At 41.5% G+C, this 22,688-nt stretch overlaps 1 protein-coding gene across 1 annotated transcript in view; it reads right to left on the bottom strand.

Annotated features, from left to right (window-relative positions):
* Window positions 1-22,688, bottom strand: part of SLC2A13 (solute carrier family 2 member 13) — a 134,308-nt gene that overhangs the window by 57,627 nt on the left and 53,993 nt on the right. Inside the window, exon 4 of the mRNA XM_077338196.1 lies at window positions 16,482-16,590. Coding sequence (XP_077194311.1) covers window positions 16,482-16,590 — 109 coding nt within the window. The remainder of the gene's footprint in view (window positions 1-16,481; window positions 16,591-22,688) is intronic.

Raw genomic sequence — 22,688 nt, 5'->3', positions numbered from 1 at the left:
TCGCCCTCATGGATGATATCCGGCGCCAGCTGGATCGGGGCGGCTCCGCCATTCTCGTGCTTCTAGACCTGTCGGCCGCATTTGATGTGGTCGACCACGAATTATTGGTACACCGCCTCGCCGGAGCTGGAATAAGGGGGACTGCGCTTCAATGGCTGGACGCAGAGGGTTGCGATGGGGGAGAGTATGTCGAGCCCTTGTGAGCTCCCTTGTGGGGTTCCGCAGGGGGCAATACTCTCTCCCACACTTTTTAACATCTATATGCGCCCTCTAGCCAAGCTGGTCCGGGGCTATGGGCTGGGTTGCCACCAATATGCGGATGACACCCAGCTCTACTTCCTAATGGACGGCCGGCCGGCCGGACTCCACCCCGGATACATTTGCCAGCTGTTTGGAAGCGGTAGCTGGATGGCTCAGGCAGAGTCGCCTGAAACTCAACCCCTCCAAGACGGAGGTCCTGTGGCTGGGCAGGACAGGACCAGGAAGCGCGCCTCCCATGCCTGAACAGGGTGCAATTAACACCTGCACCAGTTGCCTGGAATTTGGGAGTGACATTTGATGCCTCCCTCTCTATGGAGGCTCAGGTCACCAATGTAGCTCGGACGGCATTTTTCCATCTTCGCCAAGCCCGGCTACTAACGCCCTACCTGTCCTCAGAACACCTGGCCACAGTGATCCATGCAACGGTCACTTCCAGATTAGACTTCTGTAACTCGCTCTACGCGGGCCTTCCCTTGTCTTTGACTCGGAAGTTACAGCTGGTCCAAAATGCGGCTGCCAGGGTCCTCACTAGAACACCTTTGAGGGCCCACATTCAGCCGGTGCTTCGTCATCTGCACTGGTTACCAGTCTGTTTCCGAATCAGATTCAAGGTATTGGTATTGACCTTTAAGGCTATACGCGGCCTGTGTCCCGTCTACCTGCGGGACCGCTTGGTTGCTTATGCCCCCCGCAGGGCACTCCGCTCTGCGGGTATGAATTTACTGGTTGTCCCGGGCCCACGGGATGTTCGCCTGGCCTCGACCCGGGCCAGGGCCTTTTCAGTCCTGGCCCCAACCTGGTGGAACGAGCTCCCAGAAGAGCTAAGGGCCCTGCAGGATCTACCAGCTTTCTGCAGGGCCTGTAAGACGGAGCTCTTCCGCCAGGCATATGGTTGAGGCCAGGGCAGCTCTCCCACTAATCCATCAGAGGATCCCCTCCAATATTGAGATCTCTAACACCGAGATCATGGTTAGATGTATTGTATTGGTGCCACCCTCTTCTGAACATTATTCTTTCCACCAGGCTGAACTAAGATCAGAATTGTGACCACCGCCGCTATATGTTATGTGATATGTTATATGTAACTTTTAATTGGGGTTTTTATGGGGATTTTATTGTGTTTTAACTATTTATGTTGTAAACCGCCCTGAGACCTATTGGGAGAAGGGCGGTCTAAAAATTAAATAATAATAATAATAATAATAATAATAATAATAATAATAATAATAATAATACTTCTAAATAGGTTATAATTTTTTATGCTTCAGTTCTGCTATGCCAAGAAAAAAAAATCGCAAACTGGCTGTCTACATAGGCAAGATGGTAACCTTGCATTAAAAATAAAATTTTGAGTTTTTCACCCATAGTTATACACTGTACTATTGATTTATTTAGTTGTTAGATTTTATAACGCCCTCCCATATAGCTCAGGGCAGTTTACATATAACGTTGTGGGGTAATACATGGAATGATCTAAGCATATAACAGTCAGAAATAGCATCAACAATAATCCAACAATGGTTTAAATTAACATAATATCAATAATAATATCAATGATTTTGATCAACAATAATATTAACGGAACGACAACTTCTATAAAAAACCCAGAGAAGTATGAGTGGTGTAGGCCATGGAGATGTCTGAGGGGTGGACCAGTAGATGTTATTGGGTTGGTTAGTTTCAGGGGGATGTCTGGTGGAGGAGCTCCCTTTTGCAGGCCCTGTGGAATTGTAGGAGTTCAGGCAGGGCCCTGATCTTTTCAGGGAGCTTGTTCTACAAGGTGGGGGTCAGGACAGAAAAAACTCTGGTCTTTGTTGAGGACCGACATACTTCTTTGGGGCCAGGGATCACCAGCCAGTTGGTGATGACGGAGCATAATGCTCTTTTGAGTGTATAGGCAGAGAGAGTATAGTTTATGTTGTTTATGTACCGTGTAAAAATGTTATGCTACTAAAGTATGCAATGATCAGATATTCAAAGCTATTTAAAAAAAGATTATGCAGCCAAGTCATCTGGTATAAGATATTTTTTGGTAGGTTTATATCTCAACTCATACAGGGCAGTACTTACTTCTGGCTAGCAGCAGCTTTTTAGAATCAAAACCAAGACAAAATCAACACAAAGATATAATAATAACATCAGAAGTACTGAGCCATGCATGCATACATAACTGTATAACAAGTGTGGGTAAGTGCCTGTGAGAGAGACACAAGCAAGAAAGGAAAAACCATCTGCTGACCTTTTCAAAATGGCAGCTTTGTTCTCCTTACCAAAAACAAATATTACTACATGCTGCCAAAAAAGAAAAATAATTTTAAGAGAAAAGTGTTAACATGTCCCAAGTAGCAATCTCATTTCTAAACAATTTAATTTTTTTAACTTTGACATGGTCCTGGACACAAGCTCCTAGATAAGCCAGTGGCAATCATGGCCAGGGAAAGATTTTTTAAGCTTTGACTGAATTTACAAGCTGTGGCCTCTCCTGGGCAGAAAAGATCTGATTATTGGTTAAGAGTGGTGGTCTCTAACCTCGAGAACCAAGTTGGATTCCCCATTCCTCCACATGAAGCCTACTGGGTAACCCTGAATCAGAGTTCTGAGAGGAAGAGGAGGAGATTGTAAGCCACTTTGAGACTTCTTAAAGAAAGAAAAGTTTTATATATAAAAAGTGTATAAAAACAATTATTTTTCTTCTTCTCTATTTTGAGCTTCCCTTGAAAAGTGCTCCAAAACTTACATCGCTAATGAATACTATAACCAAGACGCTGACTGAAGTGGATTGTAGGTGCCATTCAGGCATGTCTCATCTACACTGGTTTCCAATTTGTTTCCAGGCACAGAAAGTTGCTGTTTTTGTTCTTTAAAGGCCTACACAAATAGGAACTAAAATTTCATAACAAAATATAAATGCTGAAAAATGGTCCATCTAGCACAGCACTATGTATCTATTTTTAAAAGGTTATAGTCAATGCCAGCTATATCAGCTGATGGATGCCCCCCAGACACTCTGGTGAGATGTTTGGAGACTGTGGTGCATCGGCTTAAGCAGAGTAGGCTGAAGCTGAATCCAACTAAGACAGAGGTCCTCTGGCTGGGCTGCCATACTTTAGAAGGCCCACTGCAACTCTCAACCCTTGACAGTGTCCAGTTAACACCATCAGGAGCAGTCAAAAGTCTGGGCATGGATGTAGACCTTTCCTTGTCTATGGTTTGCCAGGAATTAGTCAGTTATCCAGAAAAAATCAACCAACAAGGATTCTCACCCATTATGTTGAAGGATTCAACATAATAAATAAGGGGCAAGAATCCTTGTCCCCTGCCCACTCCCTCCTTTCAAGAGACCCAGACTCCCCCCTACTCCCTTACCCTTCTTACCTTTGTGCTTCCTGGGTGACACACTGCCACCTCTGCAAGTCTTCCAAGGCCGCTCCTTCTCTCCTGGGAGCGGCCTCGGAAGACTGGCAACTGCGGCACCAGAGCAGAGAGGTCCAGCAACAAGGGCCGCTTGTTGCTCTGGTGCCATGGACATTGGCAAGTGTCTTCTGAGACTGCTCCTGTGCCTCAAAAAGTAGGAGCAACTTCAGAAAACTGGCAGCAACGGCAGTGGTGCCAGGGCAACAAGTGGGCCTCACTACTCTGGCCGCGCTACCACTGCTGCGGCCCATCTACTGGCGTGCTCCCTAAGCTAGGACAACGGACATCACATGTATTATCATTTCAGTTATATGGACCATGGCAGTAGATGTTCCACATCAACAAAGAATCAGCTACATGTGACACTGGCAGGATGAGACTGTGATGCTCTCCCTTGGCCTTCTGCTAAAGCCTGTCCTTCCACTGATGTGTAAGGGTATACCTTCCCTGGGAGATTAGAGGGATGCACTGGCTGCTTCCTCTCACAAATTTTGTGTGTCTGCTGTTCTACAAGCTATTGCCATATCTATCAATGTCTGACCTAGCCACTGTGATCAATGCAATGGCCACATCCAGACTAGATTATTGCAACTCACTCTATGCAAGGTTACCCTTGAAGCTGCTCTGGAAACTCCAACACGTCCAGAATGTGGCTGCATGGGTCCATACAGGAATGTCATGGAGTGCACATCTATAACCTATGCTCTCCCAACTGCACTGACTCCAATTTAAGGACCAAATTATTAAATTCAAGGTTTGGGTTATGAGCTTTAAAGCCGTAAATGTTCTTGGAACATTGTACCTGAAGGACCATCTCTTCCCCTATAACTCCAAAACGGTATTAAGATCAAGCCAGTAGAATCTACTTAGGATCCCTGGTCCCAGAGAAATTAAACCTTTTTGGCCCTGACTCTGGTCTGATAGAATGTACTCCCAAGTAAGATCAGAGCCCTGCAGGCCCTTAGACATTTCTGCAGGGATTGTTAAATGGGGCTGTTCCACCAGGCCTATAGTTAAGGTCCAATAAACATCTGACAGAAAAATAATATAGATGAGAGTTTGCAGATACTACTTTCACTTTCTACTAGAGATGGGTTCATTATTCCACACTGTCTATTTCTATTTTTTTCTTGGGATTAGTATGTTTTCTCCTGGAGGAAAGCCAGGCCCCCACCCTTATTGCAATAAAGGCTGACCTTTCTTGTTTCACCATAAACACTGTCTGTCTGATGCTTGCCAGACTAAGTTATAGACACAAGATATTTTTTCCAACACACCTATGAATAAAACTGGCCTCCCTATTGAAAAGCCCCATTTATCAATTTGGGGCTATTAAAATCATTCTGCTCACTCCCCCTTCTGCTGTCAGAAAGACTAGAAATAGGCATAGAAAAGCAGAACTGTTTAGCTGTTAAGATTTTAATTATTTATTTTAGAGTATATTTGTGTATTTCTTTTTTATTGTATTGTATATTGTTTGATATAACCCACCCTGAGTCTGTAGAGAAAGGGCAGATGCCACAGAGACGGCCATAAGCAAGTAGTGCTGACAGATGACTGTTACTCTGTCCTCACCGGCTGAATGTTACCCAGCATCAGAATTTGGAGGCTGTATTCAGCTACCATGGGCAAAGAGCCATCAATAGATTTATCCTTCATCAATCAATCCAACCTCTTTCTAAATTCAACCGAGCCAGAGGCGATCACCACATCTCATTGCAGTGAGTTCCACAAGGCAACTATTTGTTCTGTGAAATAGAACTTCCCTTTGCTTACTTTAAGTCTTCACTACCAATAACAGAAATGTTCTTTTGAAATTTCAGAGGCCTTTCAAATCGAACCTTCTATTGTGGTTTTCAACTGTCATCCTTATCCATGGTTCCTCTATATATTTGTGAAACAGCCAGGGGGGTGGAATGTGCCTGGCTGTCCAAATTGGAATAGGGCCAATCAGGGTGCAGCCAGCTTTGATTGGCCCTACCCCTGCAGCTCCCGCCCTCCGTCCCTGGACTCTAGCCTCTTTGCTCTCAGACACAACTCAGTGCCTGGAACCAGCAGCAGGTAAGGAGAGAGGGCCCTGAGCAAAGGGCCTGCTAATGAGGGCCTCTTGGCTTGCTAACGAGGGCCTCTCGGCCTGCTCTGTCCCGGGCCTGCTGCGAGCTGCGGCCCAAAGCCATCTTAAGCTGCCTGGCTTGGGGCCGGGGGCCAGGAGAATGGGCTCTTTCAAGGCCCATTCTTAGGAACAGGCTGTGAAGCTAGTTTTATGATAATGCATAGATTTCTATCAATTGCATATTGATTTCCATGCAGATTTTTGTTATTTTAAAATGATCACTGTGCACTTTATAATTGTGAGCTGCCTTGTGTAATTACTAAATTGAAAAGATAACAGATAAATGTTCAAAATTAAAAATAATATCTACTCAGCACCCTATTATGCCCAGACGTATTTGGACTATGGTCTGATAAACCGCTAATCTTTCTGGTTATGGCTGATTAAAGCTAGGGTGAACTATTGCTTCAAGGAATATTCCACATACAAGAATAAAACATCACATCACGTACTATACATAATTCTTCAAGTATTATTGTGTAGCTTTCTTCCGCTAATATGGATTAAAGGACTTGCTAGATAAATCCAGCATTTGTAGAAAAAACATACATTTACCAAAGGGATTTTCCTCAGAAAAAGATAAATTTCTCAGAACATCTGTTTGCTACATTTATCACAAAGTAACTCATGGTAGAAAACTGTAATGATGTGTTGATACTAAATTACAAATATTTTGATATTAAATACAAATTAAATGGAGTCCTGGGGCTCAAAGCTACCCTAACTCATTTGGTTCACATTCTTGGAACAGCTATGACAGCTAAGAACATTGCCACGTTTTATAATAGCTAATACAATATAATAATATAAAAATGTTTTCAGTCTGAATATTATGTCCAAAGTTTGGCATGCTGCTGAGCTGCGTCTTCCCTACAAAGGAAAGTTTTAGGGGCTGTTTGATCGTTTGTATGCTATTATTTAGACTAATTCTGATGAATGCTCCACAAAAGGTATGTAGCTGGGAATGGGAGTTCAATTATTTGTGTGAGGTAAGCGGTTTCTGTCTTTTCTAATAACCTAAGTAAGCATTATTTGATTTTGGGGTTGGGATGCTTACCAGTATTGATACGCTTATCTTGTTAAGAATAAAGGTAACACATTAAGTCAAATCACTGGCTTAAGCTAACAATAATCCTCAAAGAGGAAACAATGGATTTTAATAAATATAAATTCCCTGGGGGAGAGTTCCAGCCAATTACCTTCTCCTTGCTGTTTATAACATGTAAATTACATTCACCACCTTCTGTAAAGTTTACTTTAACCAGAAAACAATACATCGTACAGTCTTATTCATCAAGATCACTGTGTAAGATTGTTCCTTGTGAAATTCCAATGGAGTTTGCTTACCTAGATCTATCAGTCTCTCACCTGTGAAACCTGTTCTCACACTCTCAAAATAAAGGCGACTAAAATCTACAAAGCAAAAATGTATGTTGCCCGTTGCTATAATAGCTACAGCAATAGCTACTGCCATTCTCTGATTATTTCACCTTGGTTATCAATCAAATGGATTCATATATATGATTTTGAGGCTAGGCATGACTAGGGTTATCAGCTCCAGTTTGTAGTAGAGTATGGGGAGGAGAGACACTTCAGCTATATATAATGCCGTACAGTCCACCCTCCATTGCATCATTTTCCCCAGGGGGGCAGATCTCAGTTGTCTGGAATTCAACTGTAATTCTGGCAGATCTTCAGGTTCCACCTGGAGGATAGCCTTGCAGCAGCCTCTGAGTATCTTGATACCAACCCTACCCGTATGATTCAACTAGGTTTAGTGGCTTGCTACTGTTCACAGGCAGCCACCTTATGAAAGCCAGTGTGGTATAACAAAGCTTCAAAGGTGAGTCTGGGAAACTGGTACAATCACTATCTTGTTGTGGAAATTCACAACATTATTTTGGACCAGTCACATACATTCAGCCTAATATACCTTACAGGGATGTGTCAATAAAAATGGAATGAGGAAAATAATGTAAGCTGCTTTGGTGTTGTTGTATATGTTGTTTACCAATACTGATGGTAGAATCCAAACATTTTTTCCTCCCCCAAAAAAGTATCTTTAGGAGGAAGTAATTGAGAACAAGGAGGGTCATATAGGAAATCAAGTCAGGAAAGAGTTAAGGACCCTTACTGTCCACCTCCACATTCCTCCCAAAGTTGCTTTTCGAGAACAAAAACATAATTGGGTTTTATTTTGTGCCCTAAGCTATTGTGGGTACTGCAGCATAACCAAGGGCAATATGCATATGCCCTTTTAAATAATGAAGGCAATATGCACGCATATTTTTGCTACTTGAGCAGTATTGAGGGGCCCCATGTTATACAATTTGATACAATTTGTGGAGGGAGAGGGGCAGGTTGAGACAAGGAGGCAGATAAGGGTAGGCTGGCATTTGTGTAGGAAGATGATAAAGTTGTCCACTGTCTTAGGATATTTTTAGCAATTGTGTGGGGGGGGGGACCAGAATGGAGCCTGGGGATGGTAAGGTTTGAAGAGAGGAATAATTTCCTCAGAAAGGTATAATTTCATAGACTCCCCTCTACAAGGAAGCCATTTCCTCCAGGGGAACCAGGTTTCCCAACTTTTATGTGGGGGATGGAGACTACCCAGAATTACAACATCTCTAGATGACCGAAATAAATTCCCCTGGAGAAAACATCTGCTTTGGAAGGGTAGACTCCATGGCATTGTACCTTGCTGAACTAATTTCCATCCCCAAACCTCACCCTCCAAATGCTCCACTCCAAACACATACATAAATAAATATTTATTTTTAAAACCTGCCTTTTCTGTGCAGCTCAGGGTGGGTGACAATATGATAATAACTGATAAAATCTCCTGGAATTTCCCAATTTGGAGCTGACATCCCTAACGATAGCCAAGTGATCTCAAAGTTGGCAAACCCTAGAAAGAGAGAAGGAAGCAGGAAAAGAAGAGAAGCTATGGAGCTTTCAAGAAAACAAAAGAGGAAACAGCGAAGGAGGAGATAGTGAGATGCTTCCTTAAAATCCTTGTGGGTTCCTGTTTGTTTCATGTAATACAGAAGTAGACTCTCATTTGAAATAATAATAATAGTAGTAGTAGTAGGAGTAGGAGTAGGAGTAGTAGTAGTGAGTAATAATAAAGCAGGAGAGAGAGTTGCTGTCATGTTCCAAGGCAAGAGAGATTTTGAGGTGGTCTGTCATTGCCTGCCTCTGCACAGCAACCTTGGCATTCTTCTTAGTGCTCTCCTTTCCAAATACTGACCAGGGCTGAGCCTGGTCGGCTTCCAAGATAGGATGAGACTGGGCTAGCTTGGGATATCCAAGTCAGAGCAGTTTATTCTCCAGTAAATGCTCTCTGGGAGAAAACAATTTTACACATCTTCAGTGTCGTTATCGTCCAATCTGGTAGGCCATTCTGAAGACCAGTTTGCTTGTGTGTCAGGAATATAAACTCAAGAAATACAGGTGAGTATAATATGTGCTCTCACTAAAAAAGGTTTACATATTTTATAATTGCTTTTATTGCTCCTGCTATAGATAATTTTATCTGTTTATATTTTGAAATGTCAATAAAGGGCAGACAACAGATGATTGAAGTAAAAATAACAGAAAAATGCAATAAGTGAGATTATTGCATTTCACATGTAGAAGAGAAGAGCTATTTCTATGCCTCTGAAACACTGGAACATTTCTCAATTACAAAAACAAACACTGCTCTCTCTTCATCTTACTTGAATTACTAATTACCAAAGCTGTATATTACAACAAAGCCTTTGGGCTCTTTCCCACATAGTCTGCACATTCCCTACTTTTTGATCCCACAATGAAGTTATCATACTGAATTTGTGACATTACAGTTATTACCAAGGCAACCAGCTATAATCAGACAGTACTACTGCTTCCTGGCAGGATCAAGGGGGGGGGGGATCTAGACTAAGAAAATGATTTTAATAACATATAAATGCCTTCAACAGCTAAGCAAAGAAGATACATTTCTCTAGAGCTAAACTTCTTTGAAGCTTGCACTAATGTTCCATTCTTATACTGGTTCTAAAGGCCACCAAAACTACAGTCTGAAGCATAACAATTAGGCATGTGTGCCAAGAAAAAAATCCAGACCAGTTTGGGAGAAGCCGCTTCAGTCTGCCTCGGCTCTGGAAGAAGCCACATCAGTCTGCTTTGAAGATCTCCGAAGCGCTTTGGCAACCCTTAAGGTCAATGGTGCCAATGACTATAATGGGGATTTTCAGGTTTCTGCCTTTCCCATGTCCTTGGGGGGGGGGGGTTAGGTTACAGGCTCCAAACTTTCAGGGTAGCTTCCAGAGGCTTTTCTCTGACACCCCTCCAAGTTTCAAAAAGCCTGGCCCGAGGGTCTAATTCTAGGGGATCCCAAAGAGGGTGCCCCATCCTCTCCATTATATCCCATGATGAGAAAACACCATGGGACATAAGGGGCCCATTACTTCCAATTGTGTTTTTTCTCATCATTAGATATAATGAGAGAGCATGGGGAGCCCCTAGAATTATACCCCTTGGTCCAATCTTCTTTAAACTTGGGGGGGAGGGAGTCAGAGAAGAGGCTCCTGGAACTACCCTGAAAATTTGGAGCCTTTAACTCAAACCACCACCACCACCACCACTCCAGGACATGGAGACAGCGGAATCCTGAACATTCCTGAAGCAGGGAGGGAGTCTCTCTCACTCTCAGGTCTAACGTGCAGATGCCATCCTCCAGGCAGGAGATGATAGGAATAAACCAGATTTGCTGCTCATTTTCACAGAGAGAGCAGTTACCATTCCCATCATCTCCTGTGGGGAAAAGGGATACTGCATACCAGAGCTGCAAGGGACAGCTGTGGCTGGCTGCCGAAGCAATGCTTCAGTCAGCCTCCAGGTGAGAACTGGAGAACCACTGAAGTAAACTCAGAGCTCACCTGGGTTCCCCTGGAGGGGGGGGGGCTGGCAAGGGTGTGGCAGGCCACCCACCCAGGGAACCACAGTACCCAAAGTGGGCACACCACAGTACCAACAATAACATTAACAACACAGGGAAGAAAGGATTAAAACATTAAACTCTAACCACAACTGCACCCCAACAAGAACCTGCAACAACAAGCAGTGCACAATGGACAACAACAGCAGCAAATCAGGACTGAGGAGTGAGCCACTTACCCCAACACCCACCACAAAAACAACACTGAATTAAATTTTTAAAGAACTGTGAAGACCAATAGCACCCCAAGAAAAACAAAGAAACAGTGCTGCCTCCTTGGCCAGAACAGCCGTCAGCCAGAGGAAAGATAAAAAATACAAATACTGAGAGAAAAATGTGAACCCAAGCACCCTAGCATCCCACCCCACCCACAGAAATCCAAAGAATAGGTTGGTTTGAAAACAAGAGGTGAATCAAGTAAAGTGAGAGTAAAAATGAAAAGAGAAAGAAGAAAAGTGAGAAGAGGGTGAAAAAATCAATAGTGTCCCTTAGTCAAACCGTTTGATGTCTTCTCCAGTGATGAAGATCCTCCAATGTTCAGCGAAACAGTAGCAAGCCAGCCCACCACACAGCAAAGCCCAGAACTCTCTCTTGGAGACAGATTCAAAGAATCTACTCTACCAGAGCAACACAGGTCAGGAGGCGGCGGCAGCCAGCCGCAGAAGCAGGTAAGAAACCCCCCCATGCCTTATACTCTCTTGGCCAAGCACAGAAGATTTTCAAAAAGGAGAAACTTTCTATGATTGGCCAAGAAATTCCCCCCCCCCCAGAACATGCCTCCCTATAGGCTTCCTCTTCCCCTTTCCCCCTCCCCCTACCTTGTTTCTCTTTGCAGCAAGCAAGCTATGCAACCTACAGGATCTCAGCATTGCAAAGCAATTGAAAAGGCAAAATGCTTTGCAATGATTGGCTGGCCCCCTACAGGGAACCCAGCCATTGGTCTCTCTCCTTCCCCCCTCCCCTTTGTTTCAGGCCCTGGAGGACAAATGGCAGGAAAGAATGGCACCAAGGTCTATATTTTCCTCTGTTTGCCTTTCCCTTTAAATTAAAAAAAAATGCCTCCAAAGCGCTTTGAAGGCCTCCAAGACGGGTCCTAATCGTGATTCGGATTCCTGCTTCAGATCTGTCTGCCATTGAGATTTAGCACTTCAAGCCACTTCAGGGCAATATTTCTCCAAGGCGACTCTGCTTTTCTTTTGAGAAAGATCGACACGCACGTCCCTAATGATGATTAAGACAGAGGGTTTTCACATTAAAGTATACCTAATTCTGAATACGACTGGAGTAAAAGCATGAAATGTCCACTACTTGTAATTAGTTATGAACATCACAAAGGACAACAACATGGACAAAATATTATAGAGTCCATATACAAACTGATCAGTAGTTCTCTGATGAAACTGTCAGTTTAGGGACAGGTGGGGGGAACCTTGCTTATTCCTGAAGCTGGGGTTTCTTTTAACAATTGCCAGTATAATACTAACATTAGTGCTAACACTAGTGCTCATGAGAACATGCAAGTTATTACTGTTGTTTCCAGTTATAGAGTCTTGGAAGAAGGCATTTTTGAAGACCGTAAACAAAGCAGTATAAGTTTTTTCTTCTTGAAGCCCAAGAGTGAAAACAAGACAAGAAAATTTACAATCCATAATCTGCAGGTTTTAATAAAGCAAAAGTATAAGGGAACTGTGGGGTAATCCTTTCTCTATCTTCTGGACTACCCCTGAGGACTAAGAACTCCATTGCTTACTATGGTTACTGCTCATATTAGAACATCTTTGGCACTGGACCCCATTTACTGGAATGCATTACAATATTTTAAATTCATTCTAATGATACCATTACAAAAAGTTATGAATAAGAAGAAAAGAGGCATACATAACATTAATATACAAAGAAAGCAATGTCACACAGATCTATTTCTCTGCTGTTCGTCAGTTACAAAATATTTACCACAGTAATAGCAGAAAGATTATAGAAATGCCTACCAAATCTAAAACACACTGATCAAACAGGCTTTGTATCAAAAAGACAATATACAACTCATTATGGATGCAATCAAATTTGTGGATGCAGAGAAAGTGTTTGATCATTTTAATATGGTCTTTTTTAAAGCATGCTCTTCGAAATATGGAGTGTAACCCTGAATTTTGGAATTGGATGCAAAGTATATACTCAATTCAACAAGCAAAAGATTTTAATAAAAGGGAAACAAGCAGAAGCAAACTCAGCCAAAAAAGAAGCAAGTCAGTGTCCTTTGCCACCCTTATTATTTATCCTAGTGATAGAAACTTTAGCTGCAAAGATCAGACAAAATACAAGTATCAAAAGAATAAAAAATAGATGATGTAGAATTTAAAATTAAAAGCTACACAGACAATGCATTTCTAATTGTCTTGAATTCTCAAAAATTGCTACACTATGACCATTAATCCACTGGGAACTTCAGTGCCCCAGCTCCCGTGCAGGAGCACAAATTGGAGGCAGATGAGGTGCAACAAGCCAAATGCTCCCCCATGTGGGTGCGGGAAGAGGTGAGACAACCCTACCATGACTAAAACTCCAGCCTGCAGCCTGGCATGAAACCTCCAGTGCATAAACGGTCTATGTAATGGAACATACATAGATTCCATGTAATGGAATCTGAATCCTTTTCAGGAAACAAAATCAACAAGAAGACAAAAATGGTAATGAAATTTTTAATGCAACAATAAAAATAAGATATTATGAATATAGTATGTACAATGGCCACCAACCCTATTAAATATTTTGGAATAAATGTGACTGGGCAAAACTAAGCTTTTAAAAAACTATTACAAAAGATGTGGAAATTAAAACAAGTAGATTTATGTAGATGGGGGAAAATATCAAAAAGCTCTGGGTTGGGAAGAATCTCTGCAAACAAAATGAATATACAGCCAAAATTTAATGTTCTATTCCAAATGTTACCTATACATATAGAAAAAGGAATATTGGAAGAGTGGAAAAACACAGATAAAGAAATGTATTTGAAACAGCAAGAAACCAAGAATAAGCTTTTAAAAAAATACAACACAAGAAAAAGAGGATTACCAGTTCTAAATTAAAAAAAATATATCAAGCAGCAAGTCTAGTTTGCATTGAAGATAGGTTTTAAAATCCAAGACAAAGGATAGTAAAACTTGAAACAGCAGACTTACACAATCATTTATGGATTAAGAAATCATTTAAAGCAATCATAACACAAGAAAAAAGTCAAACTCAGAGATGGGCTTTGGAGAATATGGTTTACACTTTGGAATTTACTGAGCTCTCCAAATTCTCTGGTCATGTCTCCAACAAGAACACAAGAAATAAAAAATGACTTTTAATGCATGGTAAAATGATAAATTATTGGGGATGAAGGAATTAACATTCAAAGGGAGTTATATTATCAGATTCAAGACTAAAGATTATCAGTGTGGTAGGTTGACCATTTACTAGGATGGATATATAAGTTATTACTTCAGCTAGAAATAGAAGAACAAGTCAAATTGTATGATTAAATGGACACAGAATTTAGAGAGCAGACCCCTATGTACCAAGAGGAACAGTTATGGGGAAAAGAAAGTTTACAGCCAGCTAGGCATTAAGAGTAAACTGGTGCAAAATGTCTTTTTAGATGATCTATAATGCCAGAGAATATTGAAAAAGTAGACAAAAGCTATAAAGGAAAATGTTGGAAATGTCATGACACATGTAACGGAATCCAGAAATAAGGGTAAAAGAAAACCTGGAATAAGGGAGAAAAAAAAATTAATTACCTATCTGTTAAAACTTATAGTGAGTATGCAGAAGTGGCAAAAATATGTAATACCAAATATGTAGTAATGAAGAAACTAATAAGGCAGTTGCAAAATAGATTAGTTACGAAATTTGAAATTTAAAATGTTAAATACAGATGTACCTCAACAGAAGTAAAGGACCATTGTATTTTACAGAAAATTAAATTTATAATGAATTATAACGAAGAGGATGTTAGGAAGAAATATTTTGTTATGTATATTCCATGAGATATAATTATCCTTGATATTCACAATTGTATAATCTCCCCCATTTTATATGCCCTCTATACTATTGCTTTGTTTTCTAAACTAAAAAAAGTAAAAAAACCAACCAAATATGAAACATCAGTAGTCTCATTCAGCTACAATGTATTTATTCTACAATGTACTGATGCAAGGAATGTAGGAAAACCAAGTTAGATAAAAGTTGATTTCTCTTGTTAATTGAAAGCTTACTTGACAGAATAAAATTGTCTATTTACAGTTTAAAGCCATGGAATGAATTAAACACAAGTCCTGGCAAGCATGTGTTCAAATATTTAAATATTTCAGCTGTGAATGTGATTAAAGGTATCCCCTGTGCAAGCACCGAGTCACGTCTGACCCTTGGGGTGACGCCCTCTAGCGTTTTCATGGCAGACTCAATACGGGGTGGTTTGCCAATGCCTTCCCCAGTCATTACCGTTTACCCCCCAGCAAGCTGGGTACTCATTTTACCGACCTCGGAAGGATGGAAGGCTGAGTCAACCTTGAGCCGGCTGCTGGGATTGAACTCCCAGCCTCATGGGCAAAGTTTTCAGACAGCTGCCTTACCACTCTGCGCCACAAGAGGCTCATATGTGAATGTGATTAAAGGACCATTATTCATATGATAACAAGTCACTTTATCTCTAAGGTTATGAATTAGAAGAAATGCCAGTGAATTAAAGCTCCTAAGAGAATATGCCTGCAACCTCATATTTGATGCATTCACACTTTGCATTTTTAGGTGTTCACAAGGATAATCTCTCAGGTGTACACTTGAGAGAATTTTGTGTACAAACTTAAGGTGACCAGATTGTTCCACTTTTGGAGGGACATCTGGGGGCACCTGGCAAATTGTACTTATGTTTCAAGTAAAAAATATATATTACAATACTATTTTTGCGTTCTATGACAATTTTTGTTGCTCCATATAGACCAAAATTTAAATCAAGAATCCCCCCCCCCCGGTCAATGGTGTCCCGCTTTACCAATGTTAAAATCTGGAACAAACTGGAACCAGTATCCCCAAAGCAATGGACTTCAGTGCACTCAAAGCCAAGCCTTCAATGCATTAATAACAATTTACATTTACTTTCATAAATAGTCAAGCAAAAATCAGTGAGGCATTAAACCATCATATTAGATTAGATTGGTATAGAAGTACCCTAAAGAGTATGTGTATAGATATACTTCCAAAACCCACAGAAGCAGCATGGTGATCTATGTAAGTCCACTTCTATCGACAATTTCAGTTAGGCAGCAATCTAATCGAAGTTGACTTCAAAAAGCCAAGCATAAGGGCCACAGCAGCCCCTGGTCTTATGCTGCTTGGGACCGATTTGGAGATTTTAAAAGAGAACAGCAGAATCCACCTGCACTCAGAGCACCTGCTGGCTGCAAATCTGCATTCAGTTAATTATTGCACAAAGCAATCAATATCACAAACTGAAAATCTTCCCAACAGATATTTATAAAATGTTTTCATTTGATATTATAAAAACTTATCTGAAAACTCCTAAATGACACTGAAAGTTGCTTATAAACATATTTAGCCTTTTCTGTATTGTACTCAAAAATTGAGATAAATCTTTACCCATTTGATATTTGAACACTTGAAATATATTCCAACATTTTTTTAAAAAAAGGAAAAGAAACTGATACATACATGACTGTGTTAATCCCTGCAAGCTGTTGGAACATTTGTAGACCACAACCCACAATTAATTCTCTTCGAGTTGGAGGGTAGGTCAGCATTCTGCAGATCACAAGTCCAGCTTAAACGAAAATGAAATTTATTAATATACCAATTAAAATATCTACTAATCATTTGCCATTATTGCAAATGTCAGCCCACACCTTTTTTTGAGGCTTACTTTATATCAAGGTCACCCATCTTTTTGTGCCTCTGGGCAACTTTGGAATTCTGACACAGACAGGATGGTGAGAACAACCGCAAATTGGCTGCTCAGAAGCGGCACCTACTGCAAAATGTCAAGGAGTGAATTTATGCATAACTCTTCAACATAATTCTTCAACATTTCAGGAAGCTCTATTTAACAAGTTTCTTTAAAAATTGTTTTATGAAATATTTTCTTGCATATGTGCAGCTTACCTTCAAGTCATGCAATGAAAAGCCTTGTGCTGTAGTGTCAACTGCTACCAAAACAGCATAAAAAAAATATCTGCAGAGTCAATCAGATCTTCAATGGCCAATCAGGAACCCCTCTGCACTAAATCCCCACCTCACCCCACCCACATCCTTATCCATTGTTGTTCCTCTATATATCTATGAAACAGCCTAGAGGATGGGATGTGTCTGGCTGTCCAAGTTAGAATAGGGCCAATCAGGGTGCAACCAGCTTTGCTCTGATTGGCTCTGTCCCTGCAGCTCCCTCCCTATGTCCCTGGACTCTAGCTTCTTTGATCTCAGACGCCTCAATGCCTGGAGCCAGCAGGAGATAAGGGGAGAGGGCCCTGGGCAAAGGTTAGTGGTGGAGGGCTCGCTAACGAGGGCCTCTTGGCCTGCTAGGCTGGGCCTGCTGACGAGGGCCTCCCACCCTGCTGATTGCCTGCTAAGGAGCTCTGTCCTGGCCCTGCTAACGAGCTGCCCAGCCCCCACCTGCCCCACTTGATCTGGCTGCCCAAAGCCACCTTAAGCTGCCTGGCCAGGGGGCAGAGGAGGGGTCCCTTTCAAGGCCCGTTCTTAGGAACGGGCTTTGAAGTTAGTTCTTAAATAATTTGGTGGGTACCAGGGAAAGTGTCAGCAGGAACCATGGTGTGCACAGGCAATTTGCTGGGGACATTACTTTACAAATTCTTCTCAGTAATACACACTCATTGTAGTAAACAGTTTAAAACTGTCTATTCGCCACAGATTAAGTTGTCTTAATTTTGCCAGATATTAATTTTGGGATAAGTCACCAAAATGATTTAAGCCTACTGAATATCAGACATTACAGAAAGTAGGTAGAGGCAGGGCCAAAGGCTACCTATAACATCAATAATAAATAATAATAAAGCCTAGATAGCACTCTTCATCCACCAGAATTTACATGGACTGAACGTATCCCAATCCTTACCCGAAAGGATACCAAAGAGGAGTTCAAATTGCTCCCTAACACCTACTCACCTATTTTGGTTCTCAACTCTTTTCCTTAATAACCATGACTATAAACAACAAAGTTGCTGCTGTTTGTAAAGCAGTAATAAATCAGTTACAACTAATAGTATTTGTCTTCAAGATGTATGAACTTCAAACTAGATGTTATATGAATAAGAAGTCACTGGGTTTTCATTTTGTAATATAACTAATTATTTGGTTTTGTTTCTCCTTTCAACTTAAAATTCAGCTAACTTTTAAATGTCGCTCCAAACATTGGGAATTGCAGCAACAAAATTCCCACCAACTTTGTTGGTGCAATTTCTTTATTCACGCCAGTGAAAAGTAGGCAATTTGATTAACAAGCTACTGTAAAGCAGTTGCTGAAATCATCCATACATTGAATAACTAAAAAAGCAGGAAGTACTAATGATTTCTGTTTCTCTGCACGACAACCTCATTTTTACTTCCATGATTTAAAATTAACAATTTGACTAAAAATATATATAAATGAAATAGAAACTTTATAAAGATATTGCACATAATGTATTCATATTTACAGCAGTTTAAAATACAGAAAAGAGCCTCTTGTGGCGCATAGTGGCAAGTGGCAGAAATGCTGCCTGAAACTGTCTGTCCATGAGGCTGGGAGTTCGATCCCTGCAGCCTGCTCAAGGTTGACCCATCCTTCCAAGGTCGGTAAAATGAGTACCCAGCTTGCTGGGGGATAAAATGGTACTGACTGAGGAAGGCACTGGCAAGGCCACACTGTATTGAGTCTGCCATGAAAACACCGGAAGGCGTCACCCCAAGGGTCAGACATGGCCCGGTGCTTGCACAGGGGATACCTTTACCTTTATAATACAAAAATTGTCCTACAGTTTTAAGTTATGAATCAAAGTAACATTCTGAATCTTTTCCAGGCACTTATCTATACACTGAGCATTCATTACTAGAACAAAATCCATTACTTTAAGAAAGCCATAAATACAAGCATCCATGTCTTGAAGTGTCCATAGGAAGTTTTCCACAACATATCTGTTCGCAATAAAGTTGTTCTGTGACTACGTTTCTCAAACTGTAAAGTGGATGCAGTACCAAGAAAAGGGCTCACTGGACTAACCCTGAAAGCTCTTTCTAGTCTAAGATGGGGAGGGCATCAGGTCAGTCCCATCAGGCCAATAGGCAGGATTCAACCTTCGATTTCCTGTCTCCACTAACTTATGTCTCAGTAAGGAGTAACATGTCTCAGTTTAGAGACTCCTCAAGCTTCAAATATGCACTAACTCCCTCAACAAGAAAGAGAAAAGATTTAGTGGTAAACTGTAACTGTAAAAAAACACTGGCAATATGAGTTGGTAAACTTGTAGTTCAGGGGGGGAAAGCAGATAGTAAAAACAGCAGAAATAAAAGTCATGGCACCCAAATCTGATCACGCCTCTGCTTAAATCAACAAGGGATAAGATGTCCTCCCTATCTCAGAATAGAAGGGCTCCTCACAGTTTCTTAATGTTCCTTTCATACTCTAAAAGGGTAGCCATTTCTATATGATTTGGCTAATAATTTCACATGCCGTGTCGAACAGATATGCTTGCCTAAAGTTGAAATGGACCTGTACCTTGCTGCAGAACTCTTTGGACAAGGACTGTATTATCCAAGGCAAGAGTATCTCTTGTATAATAGTGGATGAAAGTCAAAGGTGAGAATATGCTTGTTCAGACGCAGCATCTACCATTCACTCCTAATTAAAGGCTTTAGACTCATGATCAAGGAGGGGTACATTTTGGGCTGAATTGGGGAGGGGCCCAAATCATGATGATGGAAAATACCTGGAGATTTGGTGGCGCAGTTTTGGAACAATGGGCTTTGGGACTTCAGTGGTATATAAGGCCACCCTCCAAGGCAGATATTTTATCCAGGGGAACTGATTTCTTCACTCTGGGGAGCAGTTGTAATTCCAAGAGATCTCCAGGCCACACCTGGAGGTTGACAACTCTAATTAGGGAATAGGACTCTCCTCCCCTCACCAGTGGAGACCAGAAAGAGAAGTTAGATACTACCTCCTGACCTGATGTGAGGAATGCCCTACTCTAAAATACCTTCTACCCTCCACCTATGAGTAAGAAGCCTGGCTTCCTTTCCCAGCATGGCTTCCTGGCCTCAGAATGAAGGCAATGATTCTTGCTTCTGACAGACAATTGATAATCCTGTATATATATTAATTGTTAAACTAAGATGTCTTGGTGGTTTCATGCTGTGATGCATTCAAAGCATTTTTTTAGAGATTTTCAAATGTATAACTCTTCAGTACTATGTTGAAAATAAGAGGTACCCAATTCATAGTTAGACAAAATACTTTCTACTGATTACTACTAGTGATTATTTATTTATTTATTTATTTATTTATTTATTTTCTTATATCTTTATATTGCCTTCTCATAACAACCCAGGGCGGTTTATATGGAACATCATAGGATACATGGAGCATCATATAATACATAACAGTTACAACATATATCAGTAATAATTCTAAGAATAAATATAAGTTTGACAATAAGTTTAACAAATTACTATAATTAATTCATTGAACACTTTTCAATAGAACAAATTTAACAGAGCCCCTGGGAGGTTTGGGATTATGGAGGAGACCACTGGATATTTTTAGGTCGGGTTAACCTCAGTCGAATGCTTGATGGAGAAGCTCCCTTTTGTAGGCCCTGTAGAATTCTGGGAGTTCGACCAGGGCCCTGATCTCTTCAGGGAGCTCATTCTACCAAGGGGGGACCAGTACAGTGTAGGCTCTGGCCCTTGTTGTGGTCTGGACATACTACTTTGGGGCCAGGGATTACCAGCCAGTTGGCGGTGGCAGAGCATAATGCTCTCTTGGAGGCATAGGCAGGGAGATGGTACGGGTAGGTCTCCATACAGCGAGTTGCAGAAATCTAGTCTAGAGGCGACCGTTGGATGGATCACTGTGGCTAGGTGTTCTAGTGCTAAGTAGGATGCTAGTAGCTTGGCTTGGCGGGGATAGTAGAAGGCCTACCACACTATCCTTGTGATCTGTGCCTCCATAGAGAGGGAGGTATCAAGTATCACACTTAGGTTTCTGGCAAAGTGGCCTACAGCTAGTCATACTCCATCCAGGTTGGGCAAGCACACTTTCTTGCTTGGTCCCTTCTTTCCCAGTCACAGGACCTCCATCTTTGAAGAGTTGAGCTTCAGACGACTCTGCTTGAGCCACTTCGTCACTGCTTCCAAGATTCTGGTTAAGGATTCTAGGGGAGAGTCAGGGCAGTCATCCATCAGGAGGAAGAGCTGGGTGTCATCCGCATATTGGTAGAATCTGGTTAAGGATTCTAGTGGAGAGTCAGGACAGTCATCCATCAGGAGGAAGAGCTGGGTGTCATCCGCATATTGGTAGCAACCCAGTCCAAATCTCTGCACCAGCTGAGTAAGAGGGTGCATGAAGATGTTAAATAAGATAGAAGAGAGGACTGCTCCTTATGGGACTCCACAGCTGAGCTGGTAACGGTTGGATACTCTCTCTCCTATTTCTACCCTCTGTCCGTGACTTCAGAGGAAGGAGATCAGCCATTTGAGGGCTGCCTCCATATCCCGGTGTCGGCAAGGTGGTGCACTAGGAGCTTATGATCAACGGTGTCAAACACTGCTGATAGATTTAATAGTACCAGCAGCCCTGACCCGCCTCGGTGAAGCTGGCGGTGGAGGTCGTCCATCAGGATGACTAGCGCTGTTTGTACCTCATGGCCAGGTCAGAAACCAGACTGAAATGGGTCAAGGGTTGAAGTTTCCTCCAGGAATGTTGATATCTGGTCCACAGCAGCCCTTTTGAACATTAATTAATTAATGTACTCTGACATTTTGGGGATACCCCCCATTTACCACTCTGATTCCAAGAAGTTCTATTTTAAGACCAAACAGCCTTTGATCTATTTTCCCAATGGGAGCAATTTGCTTCAGAACCACAATTTTATTCTGTCTAGGCAGACCATGATATATTACCATGCTCGAAGCCAATTTATCACTGAATAAAAACCAATAACATTCTCCTACACAAAAAGGAAAACAATACTAAGTCCAAAACAGATCAGCATTTGTACATGAGAAACTTCCCTTATTATTTTCATAAAATGCTTTCCTAAACAAGAATACTGAATTGTTTTTTATTTGATGTATCACTTTAAAAATTACATCTGTGGTCTCAATAAACATTTGAGAACAACAAACTGAAGACATTTTTTCTCCAAAATTTCTCCACAAGGGTTACTTACTATACTGTTATATAGATTTTATATTATGACAGCCAATATTCAAACCATTTCCCTATCCCAGGCAACTTAGATACATTTGTAAAAATAGTGTCACACCAGTTACAGTGAGTCATGCTTCCCAGCCCAGTTACAGCGAATCACGCTTCCCAGCCCCTCCTCACCTTTTTCCTGTACCGCTCCTCTGCCGCCTTTTCACGCTTCTCCCCCTCCACATCGCCTACTTGAAATGGCAGAAGAAAGCAACGCACTTTATATGTGACTCTCTTCCGCCTGTTAATCAAGCCAGGCAACCAATCCCCTTTCTCCATGTTTATTTATCGTCCATGTAACTTATCGTCTCCTTTGGCACGTTGTATGCGTGTGTGTTTGGGGGGGGGGAGCTTGATGATAAGGAAACAGCAAGAGAAAACAGTGGCTGGGGGGGCGGGTGAGTTGCCTGTATTGGAGAAAGGGTTGTTGAGATCTTCTCCATCTTGCCTCT

The sequence above is a fragment of the Paroedura picta genome, chromosome 5 (genome assembly GCF_049243985.1).
Source record: "Paroedura picta isolate Pp20150507F chromosome 5, Ppicta_v3.0, whole genome shotgun sequence".
Classification (NCBI taxonomy): Eukaryota; Metazoa; Chordata; class Lepidosauria; order Squamata; family Gekkonidae; genus Paroedura; species Paroedura picta.
Note: the sequence above shows the minus strand (reverse complement) of the source record. Positions and strands in the feature narration are given on the sequence as shown.